The 27,529-nt window shown below is 34.4% G+C and overlaps 1 protein-coding gene across 2 annotated transcripts in view; it reads left to right on the forward strand.

The window, feature by feature from the left end:
* LOC145261237 (tRNA:m(4)X modification enzyme TRM13 homolog) overlaps positions 1–27,529 on the forward strand; it is a 58,141-nt gene that overhangs the window by 13,203 nt on the left and 17,409 nt on the right. For both annotated transcript variants that reach the window (XM_080119610.1, XM_080119609.1), the window contains exons 3-8: positions 6,283–6,349; positions 9,362–9,424; positions 13,992–14,061; positions 17,756–17,862; positions 18,490–18,568; positions 23,782–23,870. In XM_080119610.1, coding sequence (XP_079975736.1) covers positions 6,283–6,349; positions 9,362–9,424; positions 13,992–14,061; positions 17,756–17,862; positions 18,490–18,568; positions 23,782–23,870 — 475 coding nt within the window. The remainder of the gene's footprint in view (positions 1–6,282; positions 6,350–9,361; positions 9,425–13,991; positions 14,062–17,755; positions 17,863–18,489; positions 18,569–23,781; positions 23,871–27,529) is intronic.

Genomic DNA, 27,529 nt, shown 5'->3' on the forward strand with positions numbered 1-27,529 from the left:
TTATCAGAGAAGCGATCGGTCGGTTCACAACTTTTTAAAACTTTTTATATCACATATAAATCATAATACCTCAGAGTTAACAACGAAGCTCGCCTGTCTATTTAATTTGCTCGACTTTGGGAAGATAAATATTCAACATTTGTCGCTCGCCGCATGTGGGTTAGTCTTTTTCCTATAACATCTTGGGAAGCGTTCCCGCAGTAAATGAAATACTATCCTGCAGTCAAACTTGACCTCATTAAGTCAATAAAACGGGCACCTGCCAAATACAAGTAATTAAATAAATTCAAACGTGTTTCCGTTAGCATCTCGCGGTGGGGCAATGGTTAACGTCGCACGTTTTTTTTTTTCACACTTTAATTTACAACTTTGCCTCAAGGGTTCGGGTTCGATCCTCATACTTACCTACCAAAACATTTTTACCCCCCCCCCCCGGAGTTTCCACACACACCTCCAAACACCCGGGCAACGCCGGGTACCCCTTGCTAGTATTCTATAAAAGTGAGAATGTGTGTGTGAGGATACTTCTCAACATATATACTCTAGAAATCTTTGATCTACAGACTTGAAATTTGGTATGTAGGATATTTAGACATGTGGAAAACTTTTTAATCCATTTTCATCCAGAAAAAAGGGCTGCTAAGGAGTCAAAATTGAAAAAAAATGGTACGTGGGAGACCATTGGATTTTTATCTGCTTTCAACTGTTTCACGACTGCATGCACAGTCATGAAATATGACAACTTCCTTATGTTACGTATAAGTTGGTTTGAAAACAAATATATCAATACTTATGTGACAAAAATTAGTGGCTGCATGTTTAATTTACAAAAAAAAATATAATTAAAATCATCTTTTATAAATTTTTTAAATAAAATCATTATCTTTCACAGAGACAGATTCAAAAAATAGTTTTAGCGCATTTTTAAAGGGAGATAATACTCAAAATTCAATATAACTATTTAACTTTCATTTTAAATAAAGTACGGTAGCGTCAATACGATAAAAAAATTTCATTTCAAAAACGTAAAAAAAACACACATTAGAAGAAGGGAATTTTAGTTAATTCTAGTAGTTAGGCATACTTATACAAAAAATAAAAAACATTTAGGCTAAATTATTATTTAGCTTGGATGTTTTTTTTTTTTTATAAGACTTGATTTGACTGAAAAATATCTCTTCCCACTTCTACTATGCCAAAACGTACCAAACATTATGTCCATAAGTTGTGGGAAAAGGGAAGATCATTAGTGCGGGACAAGGATCGAGTACTGTTACCACATCTGATCAGGAGCTGCTAGAAAGGACTTGCCCTGCCTTGATAGAGTTCAAAATAGACTTGTAGGAGATGTCCTTTTCTCTTCTCTGCAACCTCTATCTCACAGAAGAGATGTTGCGAGTTTGTCTCTTCTTTATCGTTATTTTCATGGCAAGTGCTCAACTGAGCTTCAATCTGTGGTTCCCCCTTGCACAAGAAACACTCGCCTAGCTGAAAACACTATCAATAATTCCCCCCACTCTTTATCTATGCCTAAACCTAAACGTAGATTCCATGAACAAAGCTTCTTTCTTAGAACTGCGCGCCTGTGGAATTGTCTTCTGTTTTCCTGCTTTCAGGTGACTACTATATGGTTGTCTTTAAGTCCAACGTAAACAAGTTCTTGATGAGCCGTTCCACTTAAGTTAAAAAAATTTACCGAATTTCCATTACTAACGATTACTATATTGTCCAATTGACTACTGTACACTCTTAACCTGTATCCTCGAATGGTCTCTAGGCCTTGATAAGTGGTTTTGCCTATGTAAAAAAAAAAAAAATGTGTCTAAGATGGGCCACATGTGACCTGTGGGCCATGTGTTTGACATGCTTGGTCTACATGAAGTCCTCCTTATTGACTGTAGTTATTTGTTAGACCTGCAAGACATCGAGAGTAGCAAATCCCAATATTTGCACACAAAGTCAAGCAAGGTCTTCTTTGGAAAATACAAAAGAATGGAGTAGAACATGTGCAGAAGCCGCATTGTTATCTTTACTCCATGGATTTGCATCCTTCTTTTCTGCTGAGGCAATTAAAACCTGATGTCGATTCCTCCCAGATTTTCACCAGAACTTTGTTAGCCTGGTTGCAGTTTTTAATACCGCTGAGTGCCAGAAGCCGAGAACCAGACTTCCAGATGGCATAATGCTGACATTAGCATATTTCCATTGCTCATATCATGAGGAGGAAAGGTTAAACTTTGCATGTGTGTGTGGGAGAGGTACTTTGATAGCAAAGAACCACATCTTTGGCTGACCATCCTGTCTTTCTTGTCAACTAGCTAAATGCTTCAAAATTATTGGGTCATGTACTTGTGCTATTATCATCGTTTCCTCTCCTCCCAAGTTTTTTTTTTTTTTCTTTTTTTTTTTTTACATGGAGGTCACCACTTATTAAGGTCCAGAAGCCACTCGGGGATAAGGGTTATTGTGTGTACAGTAATCAATGGGGTAATATCGTAGTAATAGTTAGTATTGGAGATTTGATAAAGTGTCATTACTTAAGGGGGCGATTCATCAGGAATTTGTCTGTGTTGGATTTGAAGGCATCCAAGTTGAAGTGGGGGAGGGAAAGAGGCAAGAGGCAGAGAGTTCCTCAGGCGTGCAGTTCTGAGAAAGAAGCTTTGTTCATGGAATCTACGTTTTAATTTAGGCACAGATAAAGAGTGGGGAAAATTATTGACAGTGATTTCAGCTAGACGGATGTTTTTCGTGAAAGATTGGCGAGGGGGGACCAGAGAATGAGGCTCGGATGAGCACTTTCCATGGAAATAACGATAAAACAAAGACAGGCTCACAACGTCTCTTCTGTGGGAGAGAGGTTGCAGGGAAGAGAAAAGGGCATCCCCCACCAAGTCACGAAGTCTATTTTGTACTCTGTCAAGGCAGGATAGGCTGTTTTTAGTAGCTCCTGCCCAGATGTGGCAGCAGTACTCCATCTTTGGACGTACTTGGTTTTTATATAGATAGAGAATTGCATCAGTAGTGAGATATCTTCTGGAGCGGTAGAAGGATCCCACCATTTTCCCAGCAACCTTGGCCACAGACTTGATGTATGTGTTCCATTTCAGATCAGGAGTAAAGGTCAAACCCAGAAGCTTGTCAAAACATGGAGCCTCCCCTAGACAAGAGCCATCCATTTCAATTGATGCCAGATGGGGATCAGAGCGTTGATAATGCAATGATAGGAACTTGGTCTTAGATGCATTAAAGGTAACCAGCCACCTCTTCCCCCACTGTACCACGCGCTCAAGATCTGAGGAGAGAGAATCAGAAAGAACATTGTCATTTACGGCCTTTGATGTGTTGCCATAGATAGTCGTGTCATCAGTATAGATGTCGACGAATGATTTTAGTATGTGTTTTGGGAGATCATTAATGTAGATCAAGAAGAGAGTTGGGCCCAGGATGGACCCCTTAAGGACTCCAGCATTAATACTGTGGGCCTCTGATTTCTGCCCGTCAACCACTACTCTTATGAGCCTATCAGAGAGAAATGATTTAATGATTGAGAAAACATTTCCAGTTATACCGTAGCTGGAAATCTTGTGAAGTAGGCCTTTATGCCATACCTTATCAAAGGCGTTTGATATGTCAAGAGCAATTGCTCTAGAAATGAAACCTTTGTCGAGAGATTCGCTAATCCTATGAGATATAACTGTTAGCACATCTGCTGTAGATCTAGCAGAACGGAAACCATATTGCGACAGCTAAGAAGGTTATTTCTGCTGAGGTGGTTGACTACTTCTCTATTTAAAATAGATTCCAGTAACTTACTCATGACACACAGGAGACTTATTGGTCTGTACTGAGAGGGAGATAAATGACTTATCACCTGAATTCTTAAATACAGGGCATACTGATGAGGTTTTCTAGGGTATTGGAAAGCACTTCTCCTTAAGGCAACGCTTAAACAGTTTGGTTAGTATGGGGGCAAGTTCTAGTTGTAGCTTTTTTATCGCTATAATTGGAATACCGTCAGGACCAGTTGCTTTACTGGAATCAAGGTTTTTGATTAGCTTGGCGACCTCATGCACAGATATTTGTATGTTACTTAGTATGTTGTGTGTTATAGGAGGAAATACGGGGAGTTGATGGCCTTCGTCGCATAGTTCTTGGCAAATAGTTTGGCCTTGTCGGATGCTGACGAGATGACTTCTGGTCCATTGATAATGGTTTTTCTTGGAATTTTTTGGATGGTATAAATTGGTCTATGCCTACAAGTAACACATCGGTCAGATACTATAGATAGATCCTTTTTAAACATGGAATGGAGAGCTAGATCAGATATGAATGTACGGAAGCTATCCCAGTCAGCCATAGAGTATCGATATACAGTACGGTGGGGAGGTACGTCTGTAGACTTATATTTCATTTTTATCTTAACTTATATAATTAACTTATACGGAGTGGTCGGAGGATCCCAGAGGAGATAGAACGGAACATGAGCATAGCTCAGGGGAAGTGGAGAGAAAAAGGTCTAGAAGGGTTGCGTATTGACCGGTAGTATCGGGCACACGGATGGGCTCGCGAACAATCTGAGTGAGGTCATAGGCAATGGCAAAATCATGACAGAACCTCCCCTCATCATCAGTCTTATTTGAGTGGGTCAGCCATTCCACATTATGGACATTGAAGTCACTGCAAATGTGAATGTTAGCCGAGGGATGAACAGACAGGATTTGGTCAATTTTCTCCGATATACTCTTAAAGATAGTAACTCCGCTGTTGTGGGGGGGGGGCGATAGAGGGCAAATATAAATGCAGTGGTGTAAGCAAGTGCAACCCGGAAGCACATATAAGGTAAATTAGGGTATTCTCTAGAGATATCCCTGCCACACGGGAAACCATCTTTAATGTAGGTACATATTCCATGTCCATGGCGATCTTGGGGGTCAGATTTAGATGTTAAGTTAGAGCATCCTTTAATTATGAACTCATCTAGGGAGGTGGTCGGCCCTATTCCAATTTCGCTTAGAAAGAATATGTCCGGTTTTGTCTCCTGTAATTGGCTTTCAACCTCTGGAAGGTTGGAACGTAGACCCCTGATGTTGGAGAAGGAGACATGGTAGTAGGGGTCTACGTTGGAGGATGGGGTTCTAGGTTTATTCATGTTTTTTTCCCCCAAGTGTTAGGAATTTTGAAAAAAAGAGGAAAAAATATAACAAAAAAAGAGGAAATAAGTTTATCAGTAGAATAAATTTATTGGAAGTTGTTCACCACACTCAGAGGGAATTAAAATGGGATTATTAATCAAGGTGTGTCAGTAAACAGGAGACAAAAGGACCAGATAATATAAGTCAGTATAGAGTTAGTTTACAAGCTGTTTTAGGAGTGATGAGTTTTCTGATAGTTTATGGACAGTCTTGGGTTTGTGACAGTAGTGGACAATTTCTAGTTGGATGTAGTCAAAGGCAGGTTGTGGCTCAGGCCTAATTTAATAAGAGTAATGTCTACACTGATAAACCAGATACAATAGATCATTTAGAAGACAACATTTAACATGCAGCCTAATTTAAAGCGTAGAGTTGTGAAAATTGAGCCTCTACATGACATCATACACATATGAGCTGCAGGGGTCACATGTCAGAAATTGTATTCAAGTTATTATCGTTATCTAACAAAAATCATTGCATAACAAGCATATCTCTTATGATGTATATGTAAAAGTCAGCTTTGCGTTTTTTTCTGTGCATGTGAGTTGTTTCTATCAAATCAGATTTATCAGTTGCCTTTATTTCCACTGAAGTGCGGCCAAAATATCCCGAGTTTATCAAATAAATGACAAATTCTTTTGTTTATAAAAACAAATTTTATTTGACAATCAAAGCGTGGAAAGTGGCGGAGAAAGCGATGGGAGTGGTATATGGCATAGGTCTGACAGACAATTTTCTCTGTCTGCTGTAACTGTCAGCTCAACTGATCCAAAAGCGTTTGTTTTCGTTACGATTGCATCTATTGTTTCTTTGGTTTACTGTTGATGTTTCCATCTACATCATAGGTCAGAATCTGGGCCGGTTTCTCCCACTTGCTCTTTTACTTGGGAAATCTGGCATCGTCTGGGATGTTTTGTTACTTCATTTTCTAAACCTGTCCATTCCGGCATCGCCTGATGCCATTATTTAACAAAATTAATCTTTGGAATAAACCACATATTTGTGTAATAAAAATATTTTTCTATGATTTATTTTAATTTAAATTTTGCTGCTTTAAAAAAAACACCCTTTATATCTTATTTTATTTCAGCACTGTATATGAGGACAATGTTGACACACATCTCAAGAAGTGTAACAAACGCCAACGCACTTTACCAGTAAGTTAATTTTCACTTTGAGCATAAAAGTCCTGAGGTTTTATTACTTGTTTGGTAATAGTATAATTACTTATAATTGTACACATAATTGCGTTTTAAAAACACTCGGGTATTGATTTTTCAGCATGATGAGTTAATTCCTGAAAAATATTTGGATCATTCTAACACTCCAGAAGGTATCACATTCCTAACACAATCCTCTACGTGTATATGTCCTAAGATGCAATACCATTGCTGAATCTAGAGAGATGCTGCTCAGAGCACTCTCTCCTGCATTGACAGAGTAGAAAATCAATTTCGAAATCTAGCGAGACGGTTGTCCTCTTCTCTTCTCTACAGTCTCTATCTCACAACAGATACGTTGCTAATTTTTCTCTGTCGTTATTTTTATAGTAGGTGCTCGACTGAGCTCCAGTCTCTGGTTATCTTCCAGTAAAACATTCACGCCAAAAACTCGTCTCACTGCAGCCACTAAATAATTTTTTCTTCCTCTGTGTACCTAAAAGCAAATGGAACTTCTATGAATTAAGTTTATTTTAAAAAACTACACGTCTGTGGAACACAATACCATAGGGTTGCTTCTTAGATGGCTACAACATGGTCGTTTTCAAGTCCAATGATAACAAATTCTGCATAGTTTCAACAGTCGTTACCAATCCTCAAGATGTTGTCTCATTAACTCTTATCCTTAAGTGGCCCTTAGGCCTTGATAAGCAGTAACTCATTAATACAATAAAAAAAACATACGTACCCTGAGAGTATCTTGTACCTCGACAAGGCCACCATTCGCCCATGCATGGAGTATTGCTGCCACATCTGGCCTAGTGCATCTCTCATTCTTGGATAGGGTCCAAAAAAGAGTTTTCAATCTAATAGATCCCTCTTTGTCAACTAAGCTCCAACCCCTGTCCCATTGCCGCAATGTGCTATCTCTGTACTTGTTTTACAGATATTTTAATGGAATGTGCTCTGATGAACTCATCACACTTGTGCCCCCTTGACTTATATATCTCTGACAAACCCGATTAGCAACAAAATCACACCCCTTCACTGTTGAGGTCCCTAAATGCTAGAAAGCCTTTTACTCTAATAGTTTCTTTCGTTGAACAGCTAGACTTTGGGATTCCCTTCCTGCTACCTGCTTCCTTGACTGTACTGGCATGCAGAAGTTTAAATGTAATGCAAACCAACATCTGGTTCCTATTTACAATGTCTCCTCACGAGACAGAGTTAGACACCAGGGTCGTTTTTTGATGTGGAGAAAAGGAACAAAAATAAAAATTGTCTCAGTCGTGAAGGATTTCCCCTCCACTGACAGAGAACAAGAAATTGAAGTGCAACATCTGAAGAACAGATACTACACTTTGATGATGTGTTTCATAAGCTAAAACATGGGAATAAATCCCACTCTTAGAGTATTTTAAAGGAATTTTTTTTCCTTAGAGTATTTTAAGGGAATTTTTTATTGGCATAATATTGGCATGTAGAGGAATAACGGAAAACCATACCAATTACTGTGAACATCGGTGAGTTACTTCCCCTTAGGGCAGAGATACTCTGAATGTGAAGATGAAATCAGGTTTTCCCCTTGTGAGGGGGAGGGGGTCGATGATCGCGTGCATCAGCATAAGATGTGATTACCTATCTCAAACATGGAAGTGAGTAAATCCTTTTATTGTATCTTTGCGTTTGTCTATATAGTAATAAATGTATGTAATGCACTTGGGTGTATTTTCCTTTTGTTTCGTATCTCCCGGACGTTGAATGGCATGCATGTTTTTTCTTTGCAGAGAAAGATAAGTAGGGGTATTAAACTCCCAATAGGCGCAAGCTCCTATTTGAAAATTCAAATATCTCAGATTTGTAGAAAGTCTTGTTTTAATGTTTAAAATAACTTAGTGCTAGTATACGAAAGGGATCCCAAATTTCTGGCCTCAGAAAATTTAGGTTACGTGATATTAGCTGACTGGTTTCACATCAAATGACGTAGAATTGAATTAACACAGATACAATCAGTATGAACCAGATTTGGGGAACGCATAACTGTGAAAGCATTTTTTGATGGAAAGAATCGACCTAGAAGTGAAATTACTGTGTTCTATTTTTTTAAATGGAAATTGCTCCAGACAAGACATGAAGCCACTTAATGTAAGGAGCTAAAAAAAAAAAATAGTACTTCAAGGTCAAAAATTTCTCAAAGTGTTAGATGGAATAGATTCTGAACTAGAAAACAGTAATTCTTCCCTCTTTGTCAGAAACATCACTCCTGGAATGAGAGGACTAAAGGAATAAATAAATGAAGTGAGAGTTGTGCAGTTGCCGAAAGTAAATTCAAGATCAACTCTCTACTCTAATTGTCAAAGGGAAATGGTAGAGGTGAAACGGTCCAGTACACATTATTGGAGATGACCTTCATAAAAAAAAAAAAGCAGGCACATTTCCATAAAACATGGAAATTTTTTTGAAAAGAGGAAAGTTGCCACTAGAAACTTTCATTCAACTTTTTCGATTTATTGTCTATAGTAATAAATGCACTCTTTTTTTTTTTTTACTTTTTTTCTTTTAGTTTATTTATTTCTGTTTGACTTCAAAGATCAAAATACTAAAGTTAAAAAAGATAAAAGTAACCAATTTAAAAAAGAAAAAAAAGTGTTGTTTTGTTTCTAAAATAAAGAAAAAAATTGGATGATTTAGTTTGGGGAGGCAGTGTTTTAAAAGCCGCACAGATAAAAAAAGAAGAGGCTATGTTATTTGATGGTACACTGGTTATTTGGTATCATATGACCTAAATTTTTCGAGGTTGAGATTACGACTAGGCCTTATACAAGGCCAACAGGCCTGGAGAAGAGTCATCAGTCAAAACCGTCCAAAATGGATATTAAACGATGATGATGACTGAGCCAGGCTATAATGCATTTGCAGAGTCATACATAAAACCTGCATTACTTAAAATTTTCTTATTTTTAATATAATTTTGTTTATTGTCTGTTGCTTATATTTTTGTTTTTCTAGCCTCACCATGTCACAGGAATTAATTCCGGAGACCCAGAAAAAGAAACGGCAGATCCAAATAAGGTACGAATAATTAATATTCTATAATATAAATGTCACCTGTCTGTTTAAATGTATGTATGTCTGCTTTAAACTTTCGACAGAAGTGGTGGATTTTTATGAGATTAGTATCATTTTGAAGTCGGACCCTTTGAACGGCAAAAAAAATTGGCCAAAAACATTAATTACTTCACCCTCAACTGGGCACTTTTCTACAGGGAGGGGGTCGCTTTTTTCGCCGATAATTTCGAAAGTCATCCCCTCTTTTCGATTGACTAGCCTTAATTTAAACCTACATCACTTCCGGTTTGGCGATGGATGCAACGGCAAAGACGTCACTTTTTTTTTTTTTTCCACATTCTTTTCTTCCTTTACGGTACGGGTTTAAGCCTGCCTGCCTACTACCACTTTTTTTTTGCTCAACACACACCTCCAAATACTCAGGCAACACCGGGCACCAAGGCTAGTTTTTTATATATAAAAGATAAAAACATATTTTTTTCTCTTCAATCTAAATGCAGAGCTAAAGTGTAAGTTAGTTATGAATTAACATGTCTTTAAAATTGTTTATAAAACAAAACAAAATGTTAGGATTTATATCATGTCAAAAAATATTTATATTTGACCCCCCCCCCCATCCCTTCAGATGCTAAATGTATTCTTTTGCTATGTAGGAAAGAGGCACATTTTTAATATATTTACATTTTATTATGGAAAACGCTCCAAACAGGGTGCGAAACCACTTGATGTAAAGAGCTAACAAGAATGAAAGATGATTATCAAAAATACACAAGATGTCTATTGACCTTGGTCTTGAAAATACCAAGGTCAATAGGTAGGAGGAAAACAGTCAGCAGAAAGAGAGTTCCACAAGCCTACGGTCCTTGGAAAGAAGCTGAAATAGTGTTGTGAATCCAGGTTCGGACCATGAAAAGACAACTCAGAACATGGTATAAGTTTAAAAATATATTGGAAAAAATAAAATATGTATCAAATGTGCTTGAAAGCCAAATCACAATGCAATATTAGGAAAATATTTGTTTATTTTCCTAATATTAGGTTGTGATTTGGCTTTCGAGCGCACTTGATGCATATTTTATTTTATTCAAATTAAATTAATGCTTCTATGAAGGAACTCACATCCTTGATGTTAATCTCGCGTAGCCAACACACCGTTCCAACATTTTAAAATACAACTGTTGAGAGACAACACGCAGATCTTTACAAACAGACTTTTCTTTCTCCAATTTTACAACATGGCAAGAAAGAATAAAAAAAGAAAGAAAACAACATACTGAAGATGGAGTTTGACTCTGAAATATATTTGTTATTAATTTCAAGCAAGTAAAATATTTGTTTATTTTCCTAATATTAATGTGATTTGGCTTTCAACCGCACTTGATGTGTATTTTATTCAAATTAAATTAATGCTTCTATAATGGAACTATCACTCTTGATATTGAAAAAATAAAAGGAACACGATACAGAAAAAATGGTGACGTAAGCTTGACTTACTTGTCAGTCGGATATTATAAAGTTGAAATTGAAGGAATCTTTCTTAATTGGTGTCTAACGAATTTGAATTAAATTAGATGCAAATCTGATATTTTTGAAGTTTCAAATGGGAGATTGTGACCAAAATTATGCTTCCTCCAAAACCATTTTTAAAGACTTCAAAGGAACTGAAATTTGGAGAATATTTATCATTTGATGTCTAGTGCCTATTACTAAATTTTCACAATAATAGGAATTATTTGAATTTTCACAAAGAGCTTCCACACTTCACATGAAACTAAATTAATATAAATATAGTCTACATTTGAATCCTTATGACAAGCAACTGTATTCCAAAATTCAGAATAACTAAACGTAGATGTGTAATTTACCAATATGTAAATTGGTGTCTAATGAATATGAATTGTTTGCAATGTTTGTACTTAAAAAATTTTTTCCACAATTTTTTATAGCATTATTTGTTGGATTACTACAGAGACATTTTTTTTTTTTTTAATATCAGACTTAAATAACAGTATACTAGGTTAGTTCCAAAAGAAAAGCCTCCTGTTTTTTTTTTATCTAAAAATATTGAAGAGCTACAAAGACGGGAATGGTACCATTAAAACAAGCAACCTTTTGTGTTCTAGAGTTTATTTCTCTACATAGTCACCACCATTCTCCATACACTTTTGCTAGGAATTCAATGATGCATCTTTGCAACTGACACACATCCATGAAAGGGGTTGCTTTCTTGGTCTCACACCATCAATATCTGCAACAGAGAGATAAAACTTCCAGGTCATGAATGCATAAGTTCAGTCATCATAATAATGCAATTTGTAATCCCCTCTGATCCATCTGGTTGGAATAAGAAAAATAGGAGGCATTACTTTTGGAATGTCCTTTATATCTAATATATCAATATTTGATTGTGATTGACCAATTAGTCTTCGGCTTTTTTCTACCATATTTTTGGCAAAACAATAATGCATTTTGTTTAGATTTCTTAAAAATTGACTATTTTGATTAGAAAAATTATTATAATGGAAACAAATTTAAATAAAATGATGCATCAGGTTTTCCCCAAACGAAAAATAACTAAGGGACATAACTCTTGAATTAACACTTGAATGTGAAAAATGGAGTTAGCTCACCTACAGGGTAATTATTTTTGTGGATTTTGTGTTGGGTTTTTGAAAAAAAAAACAAAAAAAAAATGGTTTTTGCATATCAGATTGTGAGAGGAGAAGAAAAGAGAGATAATGACTTATCTGACATTGAGGAAAAATTTTGATAGGTTTTGGTAGTGTTGGCAACAATTTCAATCTTTTTCCTGATTCCGATACAATTACCAATTATGTTTTAAATTTCTGATTCCAATGGTTTTTAAAACTTTAAATATTTAGTTATAGAGTTGGTTTGTTTTTTTGTATTTGGAGGGGAGGGGTTACTGCAAATACCTGTGTAATACATATATATATATATATATATATATATATTTTTTTTTTTTACATGGGGGTCACCACTTATCAAGGCCCGAAAGCCACTCAGGGATAAGGGTTATTGCGTGTACAGTAATCAATGAGATAGTATTGTAGTAATCATTAGTATTGGGGGTTTTGATAGAGTGTCTTACTTAAGGGGGCGGTTTGTCAGGAGTTTGTTCATGTTGGACTTGAAGACGTCCAAGTTGTAGACAGGTAGGAAACAGGCAAGCGGCAGAGAGTTCCACTGGCATGCAGAAAGAAGCTTTGCTCATGGAATCTATGTTTGGATTTAGGCACAGATAAAGAAACTGGGTAGGTGGGGTGGGGTGGTGATTTTAAGTTTAAAATCAATATTTATCATATTATCAGCAATGGAAATCAAGTTTTACACAAAGGCGAAACAATCTAAAAAATCGTTTTTGGCATCAGAAATTAGGCACAATATTTTCTGATTACAATATAGATTCCAATACCTCAAAAAGTTCTGATTTTAATTAATCATCCTAGCACTAATATATATATATATATATATATATATATATATATATATATATATATATATATATCCATTCACATGAAATCACCTTTTTCTCTCCTTCACTATTTGTTACCAAGTAAGATCTATGCCTTACTTGTAGTTTCATCAAATACTTTTGCAAGCAAAATCCGATCCTGCATTTTGCTAAATCCTACCCTCTGATGAGAAGGAAAGTATTTCTTCGCAAGTCTGCAGATTAAGCACTATCCACTTATTTTGTGCTCCCTTTTTAAAATTAAATGTTTTTAACTCTTTTTCAAAGTGTTTTTTAACATATTTTATTAACTACTTGTTCTTATATATATATATATAATTATGCATTTATTTTTAGTATTTATTTTGACAGTGCTCAGTACATAAGTAGAGACATGGAGTAAGTTTTGAAAATACATATGGCAATTAATTGATACAGAATTTTCTGTATTTCATCTTTGTGGGGATTTGTCAGGCTATTGCATAAAATCGATGTTGCTTCATGTTTTTATATATTCCCGTGGTACTGTGTTTACTAGTCTGCCAATCAGAATCTTTGTTATTCACCCCCCCCCATTTATCGACAAAAACAAATTAAAAGAATTAATCAGAAGTCAAGTAAACCTCTGCCTTGGTTGCAATAAATGAGTGTGTGAATAGCAAAGAATCTGATTGGTTGACTAGCAAACCCAGTATCACGGAATATATAAAAATACAAAGTAACACTGATTCTATGTAATAACCTGACAAATCCTCATGAGGATGAAACACAAAAAATTCTGTGTAGCTTAATTGCCATATGTATTTTCAAAACTTATTTTTTGTGTATAAAATGATCACATTGGTTTGAATGGAAAACATTTCTTTTCCTTCTCATAAGTGGGTTTTCTATATCTTTTTTAATATGCTTACAGAAGTCAATGTTTTTTGTTAGGTTGCAGGGGTTTTTATTGATTAATAAATACTCAATGACATTTTTTTTTTGTAATTGGTCATGTGATCTGTTTATTCAATCTGCCTATTGAAATTTAAAATTTTATTTTCATCTTTGATTTTGCACATATATTTTTGTGATGTTTCTTATTTTCTGTTGCAGTTGAGTGTATTAACAGCATCAAGTGATGAATTATCACAAGTAATTACAAAAGTTGAACAGCTTTATCAAAGTATGAAATATTTTTATTTTTTTATTTTTGCAATGTAATTTCTAATCAAATCTTTTATAATTTAGCATATCTGTCTGTCATTTTGTTGTGACCTGACTAGCAGACAGACATCTGATTGATTTCTGCTAGGCAACAATGATGTAACGCACATAACAATCAACTCTGGCATACACACTCAGACAAAAGATACTAGATCAGATTCCCTTTCGGTTATCAAATACTCTATCTTTCTAATCTATACAAGTCTAAGGTCACTTCTCAACCTATATACTCAAGGAATTTTTGATCTACAGATTTTAAATTTGGTATAGAGAGTATTCAGGCATGTGCAAAACTGTTTAATCAGTTTTCATCCGAAAAAAAGGGCTGCTAAGGGGGTCAAAATAAAAAAAATTGGTATGTGGGGGTGGGTGGGGGATCGTCGGATTTTATCTGTTTGTCAACTGTTTCACGAATGCACATGCGTGAATCATTTATATGATAGATTATGTTAAAAATAAGTAGGTTTGAAAAAACTTTGCAAAGATTGTGTCAAGCTGACCTAATGGTTATCGTACTTGCTGTCTTTATGTTTTGGTTTCGATTTTAGCTCAAGTATTTTTTCTTTTTAGATACAAAAAGTGAACTGTTTAGAAAAAACATAATACCCGCATGCACATATCTCAGTTTCTGTATAAATTAAAATATATTATTTATAATAAAATATGCATGAAATACATTTGAAAGCCAAATTACAACGCAATATTCTGCAAATAAACAAATATTTACTTGTTTAAATTAATATTTCAGTGTTATACACCATCTTCAGAAATTTATACATTTTTTTCTTTTTTTCCCCTCGTCATGATGTTAAATTGAAAGAAAAAAACAGTAAAGAGTCCGTGTGTGTCTGCGGTTAAAATTCAATCAACACTTCTATCATGGAAAACACAACCCTGACTTTCATATCGCGTTCACATTCTTCTGACATTTCAAAATAACACCGCAGACAATAACATGCAGACTCTTTACAGTCTGTTCTTTTTTCTCCAATTTAACATCATGGTGAGCAAAAAAAGAAAAAATGTACAAAATGAAGATGGCGTTTAGCACCAAAATATTAATTTTAAACAAGTAAATATTTGACGTTTTTAAATTTTTGAGATGAGGATTGGTTATCCGTATTATTTAGATTTACTGAACTACTGTTCTCATCTTCAATTTGATTTTCACTACTTTTCGATCGATGTAACCTCCGACCTTCAGGTGTATCGTGTCGAACTCAGGAATGTACCTGCAAGGACCCATGGCGCAGTGGTTAGAGTACTTAGAAAAATCAATTGTAAAAAGTGATATTCTCCTGAAAGTTCAATACTCGACCAAAAAGTACAATTGCAAATTACTTAGGACCTCTATCAAGCCATAGCTGATGGAACGAGCATTCTACCTCCGTGAAGTAAATAAAGGGTTCCACTCGAAATTCCATCCAAATTCCCAAGTTCAACAGAAGCATTCCCAGGTTCGACAAAATGCACCTGAAGAAGGTCGGAGGGTACATTGACCGAAACGTTGCGAAAATCACACTCAAGATGAGAACAGTAGTCAGATGAATCCAAATAATATGAAATAAATATTTGTTTATTTTCATAATATTGTGTTGTAATTTGGCTTTCAAACGTATTTCATATATATTTAATTTGAAAATTCAATCAACACTTCTATCACGGAAAACACAACAGTGACTATAATATTTATGTATATTTTACGGCTGGGCAACGCCAGGACTACCTACTAGTATAGTAATAAAGAAGTCACTGCTACTACTAATGATAATAATAAACATTTATTAACTATAAGACTATTGGGTAGAATTCCATGGAATTTGGATTATTCGGATTCTTCCAACTACTGTTCTCATCTTGAGTGTCGTATTTGCACAACATTTCTTCAGGTGTATCTTGTAAGAGTCAGGAATTTTTCTGTCAAATTCAGTAATCTTTCTACCACCTCGGATTGAACAAAAGGTTCTGTTTGAGATTGCATGCAGATTTCCAAGTTTGACAGAAAAATTACTGAGTTCGACAAACTACACCTCAAGAAGATTGGAGAAGATTCCATTGACCAAAAGGTTGTGAAAATAACACTCAAGATGGGTACAGCAGAGTCTAGATAATTTGAAAAATATTTAAGCCCTACTTGATAAAATTGCTATGCGTGATCATTGTAAATTCTGATGTGTTTGTTTCTACAACTACAATAATATTACAAATACAATTAAAGACATGAACCAAGTACTTTATCCACTATGTCATAGGTCTTGTGTGTCCCTGCAGTAAAATTCAGTTGTAAAGTTACACTCTTCTGGAGGTTGAAGATTCAATCTTCAGTGCGGGCAACACTCAAACTAACATTGTGAATTATTTAAGATTTCTTCTCTCATGACAGAATGAAAGAATACTACTGTTAGCCAGGCGAAAGCGGTGAATTATCTATGTTTATCTAATTATCTGTGTAGCTATCTAGCTATCTAGCTATCTATTTATTCTACTTATTCTACTTATCTATCTATTTATCTGTCTATATAATTATCTATCTATCTAGTGATGAGTGGACAACAGAGATTTGAATCATCATGTTTTGACAGGTTGTCAAACTTTGTGACTGGTCAGTTTGCACCTGAAAGTATGCAACACAACGCTACCCTCATGGATTGAATAAAAGATTTTGTTCAAAATTTTATGTAGATTCTTGTCAGAAAGCATCCCGAATTCGACAAGATACCTCTGAAGAAGATCGAAGGCTAGATCAACCAAAATGTTCTGAAAATAACACTCAAGATCAGAACAGTCCAAAATATCCCAAAATACTAAAAATCCTTATCGCAAAAATGTTGAAATGTACGAATGCAAATCATTTTATAAGATTGAAACAGTGAAATTGGCATACAGAGTTCAAACCTAGTTGAATCTATTAGATTCACTTATGTTCTAATACCATGATATGAAACCTGGAATTATATCCAGCTAAGAGTAAAATGACAAATAGAGTTATTTTGAATGAACCATGAATACTAAGGTACACCCTAAAATAGTGTATTGTTGCCACATCTGGGCAGGAGCTGCTTGACATGTCCTATTAAGCCTTGATAGAGTTCAAAACTGGCTTCAAAATCTAATGTCATGCCTTTTTTCTTCCCTGCAATCTTTTTCCCACAGGAAACGTTGCAAACCTGTCTCTGCGCTATCATTATTTTCATGGCAAGTGCTCAACTGAACTCCAATCTATGACCCCTCCTTGCCAAACTTTCACAAAAAAAAAAAAAATCGACTAGCTACAACTACTATATACGATTTCCCCCACTTTCCACCTGCGCCTTAATCTCAATGCAGATTCCATGAACAAAGCTTCTTTCTCAGAACTGCCTGCCTGTGGAACACTGCTTCCTGGTTGAATACAACATGGTAGTCTTCAAATCCAATGTAAACAAGTTCTTGTTGAGCCGTTCCCATAAATAATCAAATTCTACCCAATTTACACCATTAACGATTACTACACTACCATCTTATATTCATTAACACTTATCCTCGAGTGGCCTTCGGGCCTTGATAAGTGGTGACTCCCAAGTAAAATAAAAAAAATTGATGAGAATAAGCAATCTGAATAATCTAAATAATGTTAGAATACTAATTGCAGAATTGTTGTCTTGTATTTTCAGAACATCTTTGTGATATCAAAAAGGAAGAATCATGGCACGAGTGTATGACTGAGGAAATGGATAACCCTTATTATGGAATCCAAGCTCAACGCCAAAGAAAACAGCAGGTTTGTTTGGAACTTTTGATCACATCAAGCAAAATTTTTAACATCGATTCAATTTTTTACTTGATTAAAATTAAAAATTGTTTCGAAATTTCACCCAATTTTCATTTTGTCAAGTTTTTTTTTCTTTAATTTACCATGAGTAATATGATTGGTCAGTTGATTGTTTAGTTCTTGTCCAGAATTCGACCTAATTAAAAAAAACAAAATGTACATAAAAATCTTTATGATGTATGTAGCTGTCACGGAATGAAAATGTCATATTCCAAAAATCACATAAATTGATTAAGTAGTTATTTTTTTTACTCAAGAAATCAAATTTTATAAGGAAGCAAAACATTGTATTTTGATCTGCTAATTTTTAATAAAAGGAGACAACTTACTTCTAACTACTGAGATTTTAAAATCAGCTTTGTAATATCTACAGTATACTATGAATCACTTGTAAAAATGAAAAAAACAGTATACTTTGAATCAACTTGTAAAAAAAATTGTTTTGATATGAAAAAAAAAAATTGACATCAATTTTTCTAAACAGATTGTATATAAATTCTGTCAAAGGTAACAACAGATCTTTCCATAATTTTTCTGTTTTTGCATACAATATATACCTTTTTTTTCTTTTTATAGGCATCACTTGTAAGTCATTTGGAAAAAGCTGGTCTTTTAAAGAATGGTTCAATCTACGTAGAATTGGGCGCTGGTAAAGGTGACAACTAAATTTTCTTTCTTTCTTAAAATCTAATAAAATTTATTTTTCAAAATTTTATTTTAAAGTGTTTTTTTTCATGAAAGTTGTGTCAGCATATTCTGGTAGGTTACGCTCATTCAATGCAGCAGACGACATTTAATAAATTGGAAGAAAAAATATTAGTTTTGATCGTGCAAAAATTTAAAGAATTAAAAATAAATCATTTTAGTAAAACCATCAGTAAAGTAAAAAGAAAAAAGACCATGTGTAAATTTGACATCCAACTTACCCCAACAATTGAAAAGAGCTAGTTAACATACTACATTATAACATCATTCAAGCACCATGCCTTCCATAATATAAAAAAACAAAGATTTATTTTCAAATTGACTTCGAATGAATTGTACTACTTAAGCAGATAATTACTCATTTTTCTGTGAATGTTGCCTTAGCATATTCCGGCAGTTTACATTAACTGCCGGAATATGACCAAACACTCATCCAATGTAGCAGACGACATTTAATAAATTGGAAGAAAAAATATTAGTTTTTATCATACAAAAATTAAAATCATTAAAAGTAAATCATTTTAATTTTTTTTTTTTACATGGAGTTCACCACTTATCAAGGCCCAATGGCCACTCGGGGATAAGGGTTATTGTGTGTACAGTACTCAATGGGATAGTGTAGCAATAGTATTGGAGAATTGATAGTGTCATTACTTAAGGGGGCGGTTCATCAGGAATTTGTTTGTTTTGGACTTGAAGACATCCAGGTTGAAGTCGGGAGGAAAACAGGCAAGCGGAACAGAGTTCCACAGGTGTGCAGTTCTAAGAAAGAAGCTTTGTTCGTGGAATCTACGTTTTGATTTAGGCACAGATAAGGAGTGGGGAAAATTATTGATGGTGGTTTCAGCTAGTCGGGTGTATTTTGAAAAAGATTGGCGAGGGGGGGGACCAGAGAATGGAGCTCAGACGATCATGGATGGATCATAATGGATCTAATAGGTTTGCAGATTATTTGCCACAATCGCCGGGAAGAAGTTCTTTTATTTTGCCAGAGATGTAAATTAATCGAAAGCAATTTGAGAAAATGTATTTTAAAAAATAAAAAAAGTAGTATTGCGAGTGACGTATTCAGTTGGAGGTACATGAATGGCCAATGTAGGCAGTGAACCACCTTGCATCATAGGACTGCTTTTTTTCAAGTCACGTCTTGGAATTGACGAAATAATAAAGATTATATATATACAGTGGGTAGCAAAAGTATTTGGTCCATGACTGGTTACAAATGAAAATATTTTTGTATACGGGTAATTTGATTTTTTGTTAATAAATATTTGTCAACTAAGTATATATTCAATTCCGTTATATTTTTAAATAGATAATATCTGTTTAAAAAATTGAGTGTAAATTTCATTCAAATTTACTTGATATTTCTTGAAAAATCCGAAAAAACCAATGTACCAAATACTATTGCTACGCACTGTATGTGGTCCCATGACATTGCAACTGTTGAAAATTTACTGCAAGTGTGTTATTGGTTTTGAAAACATCATGATCTATTCATAAATTATTTCCAAACAGAAATCCAAATCTATTTTTTTATAATATACAAATGAATCATCAATTATCAAAGTGAATAGCCACTTAAGAACAAGAGTTAATGAGATAAATAGATTGTCAGTTGAATGATGAAGAATATTATGAAAGGATTTAAAGTGATGAATTATATGAACAAAATTTAATTACTTATAAGTATGATTTACGGTAAGTATTTGTCAACATTGGAATTGAAGACAACCATGTTGTAGCTTGCAAGGAAACAATCCTGTTGCAACATGTTCTGTTAATGGGAAATTCTTGGAATTTTTTTTTTATTATTACAAAAAGTAAATAAGGTGCAGATATGTATATGCAATTTGATTGGGCCATCCTTTGCTCTTTTTTACAAACTCTTTCACCGGCACGTTATTACTAGTCTCAGTCTTTTTATGAATACTATTAAAACATCTGTCCTTCAGAATTGGCTGATCTATTTCCGACTTCCTTTGTTCGAGCTTGTTTGACTTGTTAGTCTCATGGCCTCCATCAATTCGTTGTTTTAACATCTCATTGTATAACAGCTTCCTAGTCCAGTAGCTTCTTTCCAAGGACTGCAAGGTTGTGGAACTCTTTTCCTGCTGACTGTTTTCATCTGACTTTTCAAGATTACGGTCAATAGGCATCTTCTGTCTTTACAATAATCAGCTTTCGTTCTTGTTAGCTCCTTACATCAAGTGACTTCACACCTTGTCTAAAGCGTTTTCCATTAAAAAAAAATTAAATCATAATTCTTGCTTCCTTTTGTCTTTAAGCTCTCATGTGTACTATGAGCAATGTTTCTGACATAGAGGGAAGAATTGCTGCTTTCTAGGTCAACTGTTGGTGGTATATGAAGATTTTCAATCCTCACATAGAATTCATCATCATTAAACTGTCAATTATTAGCCCTTATCCTCGAGTATTTTTAGCCTTAATATATGTGGTGATTCATGAGTAAAAAGCAAAACAAAAGTACAAAAAATAACATTTATTTATTCTAGTTTATCGTTGTTAGAATAGAATATTCTAAACACTCTTTTTTTCCCAAGTGGACTTTCTAATACAAAGAACTATATATAATGAACAGTGCATTCATTGCTATCAGATGTACTTGGCATTGCCTAGTATGAAATGTAACCTTAAAAATGGAAAGAGACTGAGGCATGTGCATGAGAGTATTGTGTTTTTTCTAAACAGTTCACGTCTTGTAATTAAAAATAAAAACAAAACTTGAACTGAGATTGAAACTAAAACCTAAAAACAGTGAGTCAAGTATGATAGCTATTAGGTCAGCTTGCCAAAATATTTAAAGTGTTTTCAAACCTACTTAAGCAATCATATGAACGATTTGTGCATGTGCAGTCATAAAACAGTTGACAAACAGATAAAAATCCGATGACTTCTCCCCCTTAAGTTTCAAATTTTCAATTTTGATGCCTTAGCAGCCCTTTTTTCCGGATGAAAACCAACTAAAAGTTTTCCGCATGTCTGAATACCTTATATACCAAATTTCAAGTCTGTAGATAAAAAATTTAGTGAGTATATAGGTTGAGAGTTGTCCTCACACACACACATTCTCACTTTTATCTCCATTCTTATATATAAGTCACTTTTTTTGTGTGTGTGTGAGTTCCTTTCTCATAGGTTCTGAAACGGCTGAGCCTATCTTTGTCAAATTTCATACAATGGTAATTTAAAAGTATGATAGTGTCCTTAGCTACGTTTTGTATGGAAATTCATCTGATAAGTATTGAAAATCGAAAAATCCCATCTTAAAAAATAGTCTTTCTCTCTTATAGATAAGAAAGAAGAATCTTTACAGGGGAATATTTTCTGTTACACCGACCAGGGCAAATAATAAAATTTCAGCAAATCATTTCTTCTTAAAAAAAGAGACTTATTCTCATCTGGAAATATAGCTAAGTGGTAGAACATTTGACTACAAATTGAATGGTTCCCTGTTCCAGCCCGGGTTTTATTTTAATTTTTTCTTATTAATGAATTCAGTTTATGAGAAAAGAAGAGGTACCATTTAAAATCGCCACAAATCATTTATTTGTTTGCATATTTTAAAACTAAACATTAATCAGAAGTGACTTTTTCTAGGGCATTCATTGCCAAGCCCAAATTATCAGCTGACATGATATTGTAAACAAACACAGACGGAATTCGATAAACGACATTATCATTATTATTTTAAAATTTTTTTTTGCAAATGAGTCCACCAGGCAGATTATTCCTCACAATATATAATAATCAATAGCGGATTGATTCCATAATCTGCATAAATTTATATATCATGTTTAAGCGTATTGTACGACCAGGCAACACCAGGCATTCAGGTAGTAGATATAGATTAGAAATTAGTAATGTGTTCCTTATCTTTGTGTACTATTGCATTGGTTATTTCTTGCGCTCAAATAACAGCTCTCTAGTATAATAATCATTTTAAAGGATCCAACAATCATTACTATCATTTTGTTCTATTTTTTAAGATTTTATGTGGTTGTCCAAAATTCAACCAAATTTAAAACAAAAATACAGAAAAATATTTACAATTTATGTACCTGTCATTGAACAAAAATGTCACATTCCAAAAATCTTGTAAATTGATTCCAGAGTTTGACAGAAAGATTCCAGGGTTTGACAAGATACATCTGAAGAAGATTAGAGGTTACATCGACCAAAGCGTTGTGTAAATAGCACTCCAGATAAGAACAATAGTCCGAAAGGATAAGTATAGGTTCTAAATCTGATGAATATGGATGATGTGGAAGAACCTTTGAACCAGGAATAACACAAAGAGATATTAATCTCTTTGTGTTATTCCTGATTGACTACAAATAATAGAATGTATTCAATCCCCAAGTTCCTATTCTTATGTTTTATTAACCTATTGCATTTATTTATTTATTTGCGGACTGTTATTCTCATCATCATAGTTGTTGTTTTTTCAGCCAACTCATCCTCTGGCCTTCTTCAGGTGGTTAAGTACGACAGGATAGGAATACTAAGTCTCTTATCTGTATTTTTAGTAATTACTGCCTTCCATAGCTGTTGTTGTCTCACCATGTTTTTGGCCAACTCAGCCTTTGGGTAGGATTGAAACCGCTATCTTCAGACAATGCTCACCTGGAAGCATAGAGATTCAATGTCTTTATCCACCGTGCCACAAGGCATGTTCTCGTTCTTATGGAATTCTGAATTGTATTCTTACTATCACCTGCATTGATGATACAATGGTCCCTCCTTGCCAAACTTTCACAAAAAAACACTGGACTAGCTACGACCAATCTTTTTAATGGTAAATTGTATCCATTTCAAGGCTGATTTTGAACTAGGTAGTTTGAATTAAGTTGTCTCCCTTTATTTAAAACAATATGGTAGATTAAAACACAAACTTACTCATAAAATTTAATTTTTTTTTTTAGTTAAAAAAATCTATTTGATCAATTTACCTGATTTTCGGAATACGGCATTTACATTTGTTGATAGGTACATTTTTCTGTATTCAAAAATTTTTTTTTAATTAGGTTGAATTCTAAACAAGCACCAAATTTTATAATATTGAACTCTTTATTGTGAAACAATAAAAACACGTTTTGAAAAAAAAAAATGTATAATATTAATAATTATTTTACATTCTAGGTCAACTTTCACATTGGGTCCAGCGAGCAACACCTGATGATAAAGATTCATTGTTTATCCTTGTAGAAAAAGGTCATATAAGACACAAGGTTCGTGTGATTTCGGTTATCTATAAAAGACTAGCATGGCTAACCCTTTACCTTCAGAATTTTTTTTTATATGCAATAAATAAATTTTTTAATCATGAAACACACACATGACAGAATTAATGTGCAACTGATATATGGACATAAAAAAACCCTCATTCACTTGTTGAACATAGACATGTACTTTAAAGACTAGTTAGGCTGACAAGCTATAAGAGTAAAAAATATTTCCTATACAGATGTGTTTTTGAAAGGCGACTTGAAAGTACACTTTGGCAGTAGAGGGTTAACCAACAAACAAAATAGAAGCGATTAAAAAGTGTGTAACATCTTTATGTGAAAACTTCAATGCCTATCGCTATCTTTCTCTCTATCCATCTCTCTATCTTTCTCTCTATCCATCTCTCTATCTTTCTCTCTATCCATCTCTATATTTTTTACTCTTTTTCCTCTTTCTTTTTTTTTTTTTTTTACATCTTTATCCCTTACCCCTCATTCAGTTTCACCCACCTCCTTCTTTTCTCTTGTTTTTATGTATTGAAAAAAAAAAAAATAATAATAACGAAAGTCATTCACCCCCCTCCCTCCTCCTGATGGAATCTGGCCCAGTTAATCTGCCCAACGGATGAATATCTTTATTGTTAATTTTAAATTTTATTCATCCAGGGCAACACCGACCTATTAAGAATATACCAACTTTGTGGGGGTTTGTTTTGTAGTTTTTGTCTTTTAGCTGGACATATGCACATAAAATCTTTAAAAATTCCTCACACACAATCCCTGGAAGACCAAACTGTAGTAAAATATAGATAGTACCCATAAAAGGGACAACATCTATTCTTAAAAGAGTCCTCAGATGTTTTTTTGTTTTTCTGTTTATTCGATACTATGTGGGGAGTTAAGCAGCAAAATGTCTGTTTACTTTAATCACTTGAATTTCTGCAAGTCAGTACAGTCAGGAATTCCAATCTCTAACAGTTTGAGAGAAGAAACTATTAGAGTGAAAGGCTTTCTGGCATCGAGGGATCTCCACAGTGTGGGGGTGGGATTTTACTGCTTGTTGAGTTACTTGCGTATTTACGTCAAGAACGTACAAGTGCCTTGAATTTGTGAGTGTACATTCCATTAAAATACTTGTTTTTTTTTTTTTTTTTTTTTTTTTTTACACAGTGATCACCACTTATCAAAGCCCGGAAGCCACTCAGGGATAAGGGTTATTGCAAGTACATTACGTTAGTGTGGAGATTTGATGAAGTGTTTACTTAAGGGGGCGGTTCATTAGGAATTTGTTAATGTTGGACTTGAAGACATCCAAGTTGTAGTCCGGTGGGAAGCAGGCAGACGGAACAGAGTTCCACAGGCGCGCAGTTCTAAGAAAGAAGCTTTGTTCATGGAATCCATGTTTTGATTTAGGCACAGATATAGAGTGGGGGAAATTTTTCACACTGGATTCAGCTAGACGGGTGTTTTTCGTGAAAGATTGGCGAGGGGGGACCAGAGATTGGAGCAGACGAGCACCTGCCATGGAAATAACGATAAAACAAGGATAGGCTCGCAACGTCTCTTCTGTGGGAGAGAGGTTGCAGGGTAGAGAAAAGGGCATCCCCCACTAAGCCACAAAGTCTATTTTATACTCTGTCAAGGCAGGATAGGCTGTTTTTAGTAGCTCCTGCCCAGATATGGCAACAGTATTCCATCCTTGAATGTACTTGACTTTTATATAGATAGAGAATTGCATCAGTAGTGAGATATCTTCTGGAGCGGTAGAAAGATCCCACCATCTTTCCAGCGACCTTGGCAACAGATTTGATGTACGTGTTCCATTTCAGATCAGGAGTAAAGGTCAAAACACGGGGCCTCACCCAGGCGAGAGCCATCCATCACAATTGATGCCAGATGGGGATTAGAGCGTTGATGATGTAAGGATAGGAGTTTGGTTTTGGATAACTGTTAAACAGACACAAAAATATAACATTTCGGCAAAGAAACAGATGTTTATTGATAGTGCAGGACTTATTAGACCGGAAACTCTTTTCTGGATCTTGTCTAAGAACTAGAGATTTATGGGCGATGCATCAGCCCAGACGTGACAGGAATATTTCATGAATGGGTGAATGGTGGCCTTGTAAGGATATAGGATATTCTCAGGTGTGAGCAACTTTCTAACATGGTAGAGTGAGCCAACTTTCTTTGAAGCAGCCTTGTCAATGTGGTCAATGTATATGTTCCAATTCATGTTTCCCATGAATGTTGAGCTGAGAAGTTTGAACGAAGAGTTTTCAGGTAGCATATTATTAGTCATGCCAATCAGTGGTTGATATAAATTTAAATCATAAAAAATCTCTTTGATTTCTCTGAACTAATTGAAGTAAATTTTAAAAAAAGTGAAAAAATATAGACAACTGCTCTTTATATAATGGAAAAAGGCAGCATATGTATCTGTTAGTGTTGAGACAATTAATCGGAACTTTTGGGGGTATCTGAATCGGTATCGGAAAAATTTGTGCTTATTTTCCAATGTCAAAAACGATTCTTTTATTTGCCTTTTTATTTGATTTTGTTTCAAGAAAAATCTTCTACTGTTGGTAGTAATGATAAAATAATAAATATTTATTGATTTTAAACTATTAACACCAGTAAAACTAAAATCAATAGATCTTCTCCCATGAGTGCATTTTTACATTAGAGAAAATATCTGCACATTTAACATGTTTTTACGTTAATTGTGAAAGAATAACTTCATAGTTCAATATTTACAGATTAAAGAATTCGAGTCAGTAATTATATCAAAATTGGGAATTTATTATGAAATTGGTAATTATATCGGAATTGGGAATAATATTGGAATCGTCCCATCACTAGTATCTATACTGGTTCTCAAAAATTTCACTTCTGTAACTTGTTATGAATACATACACGTGAGATGGCACAAAAGTCGCTTTTCTTAACAACTGCATCTGAACACGGCAGCAAAATTTAAATTTCACAAATTTTGAAAACTTTTTTGTTTTTGAATGTTTTGCTGCATGCAAAATGTTCTAGTGATCATGAAACACGAAAATGTATAGATTCTATGTTTCTGAATTTTTTAAATGAGGATTGATTATTCGTATTATTTGGATTCTTCAACCACTGTTCTCATCTTGAGTGTGATTTTTATAATACAGCTACTTCTAATATCATATATTAAAGGAGAGGTGAATTACTTATATTATTTTTTTTTATACATAAAACAAGAGAAAGGAATGAGTTCAACGGAAAATATGTAATAATAAAAAGTGATATATATTAATAAGTAGTAAGATTGTAAATCTACAAAACAAAGTTTTAAGGTTCCTCAAATTCATACTAAAATCGTCTGCATAGTGGATAAGGTACTTGGCAAAATTCAGTCGTAATGAAACACACTTCTAAAGGTTCAATCCTCGGTGCAGGCGTAATTAAAAATACAATACTTAGAACTTCTAAATCAATAAATGTTCTGAGAATAATAAGTAGTAAAATTGTATATCTAGAAACAAAATAAGTTTAAGGGTTCTAAAATCCATGCTAGAATTGTCTGCAAGGACCCGTGGTGTAGTGGATAAAGCACTTGGTAAAATTCAGTTGTAAAGTTGTACTGGAGGTTGAAGGTTCAATTCTCAGTGAGGATGACACTCAAA

Source organism: Euprymna scolopes, chromosome 37, assembly GCF_053919585.1.
Source record: "Euprymna scolopes isolate OS-2025 chromosome 37, ASM5391958v1, whole genome shotgun sequence".
NCBI classification, from domain to species: Eukaryota; Metazoa; Mollusca; class Cephalopoda; order Sepiida; family Sepiolidae; genus Euprymna; species Euprymna scolopes.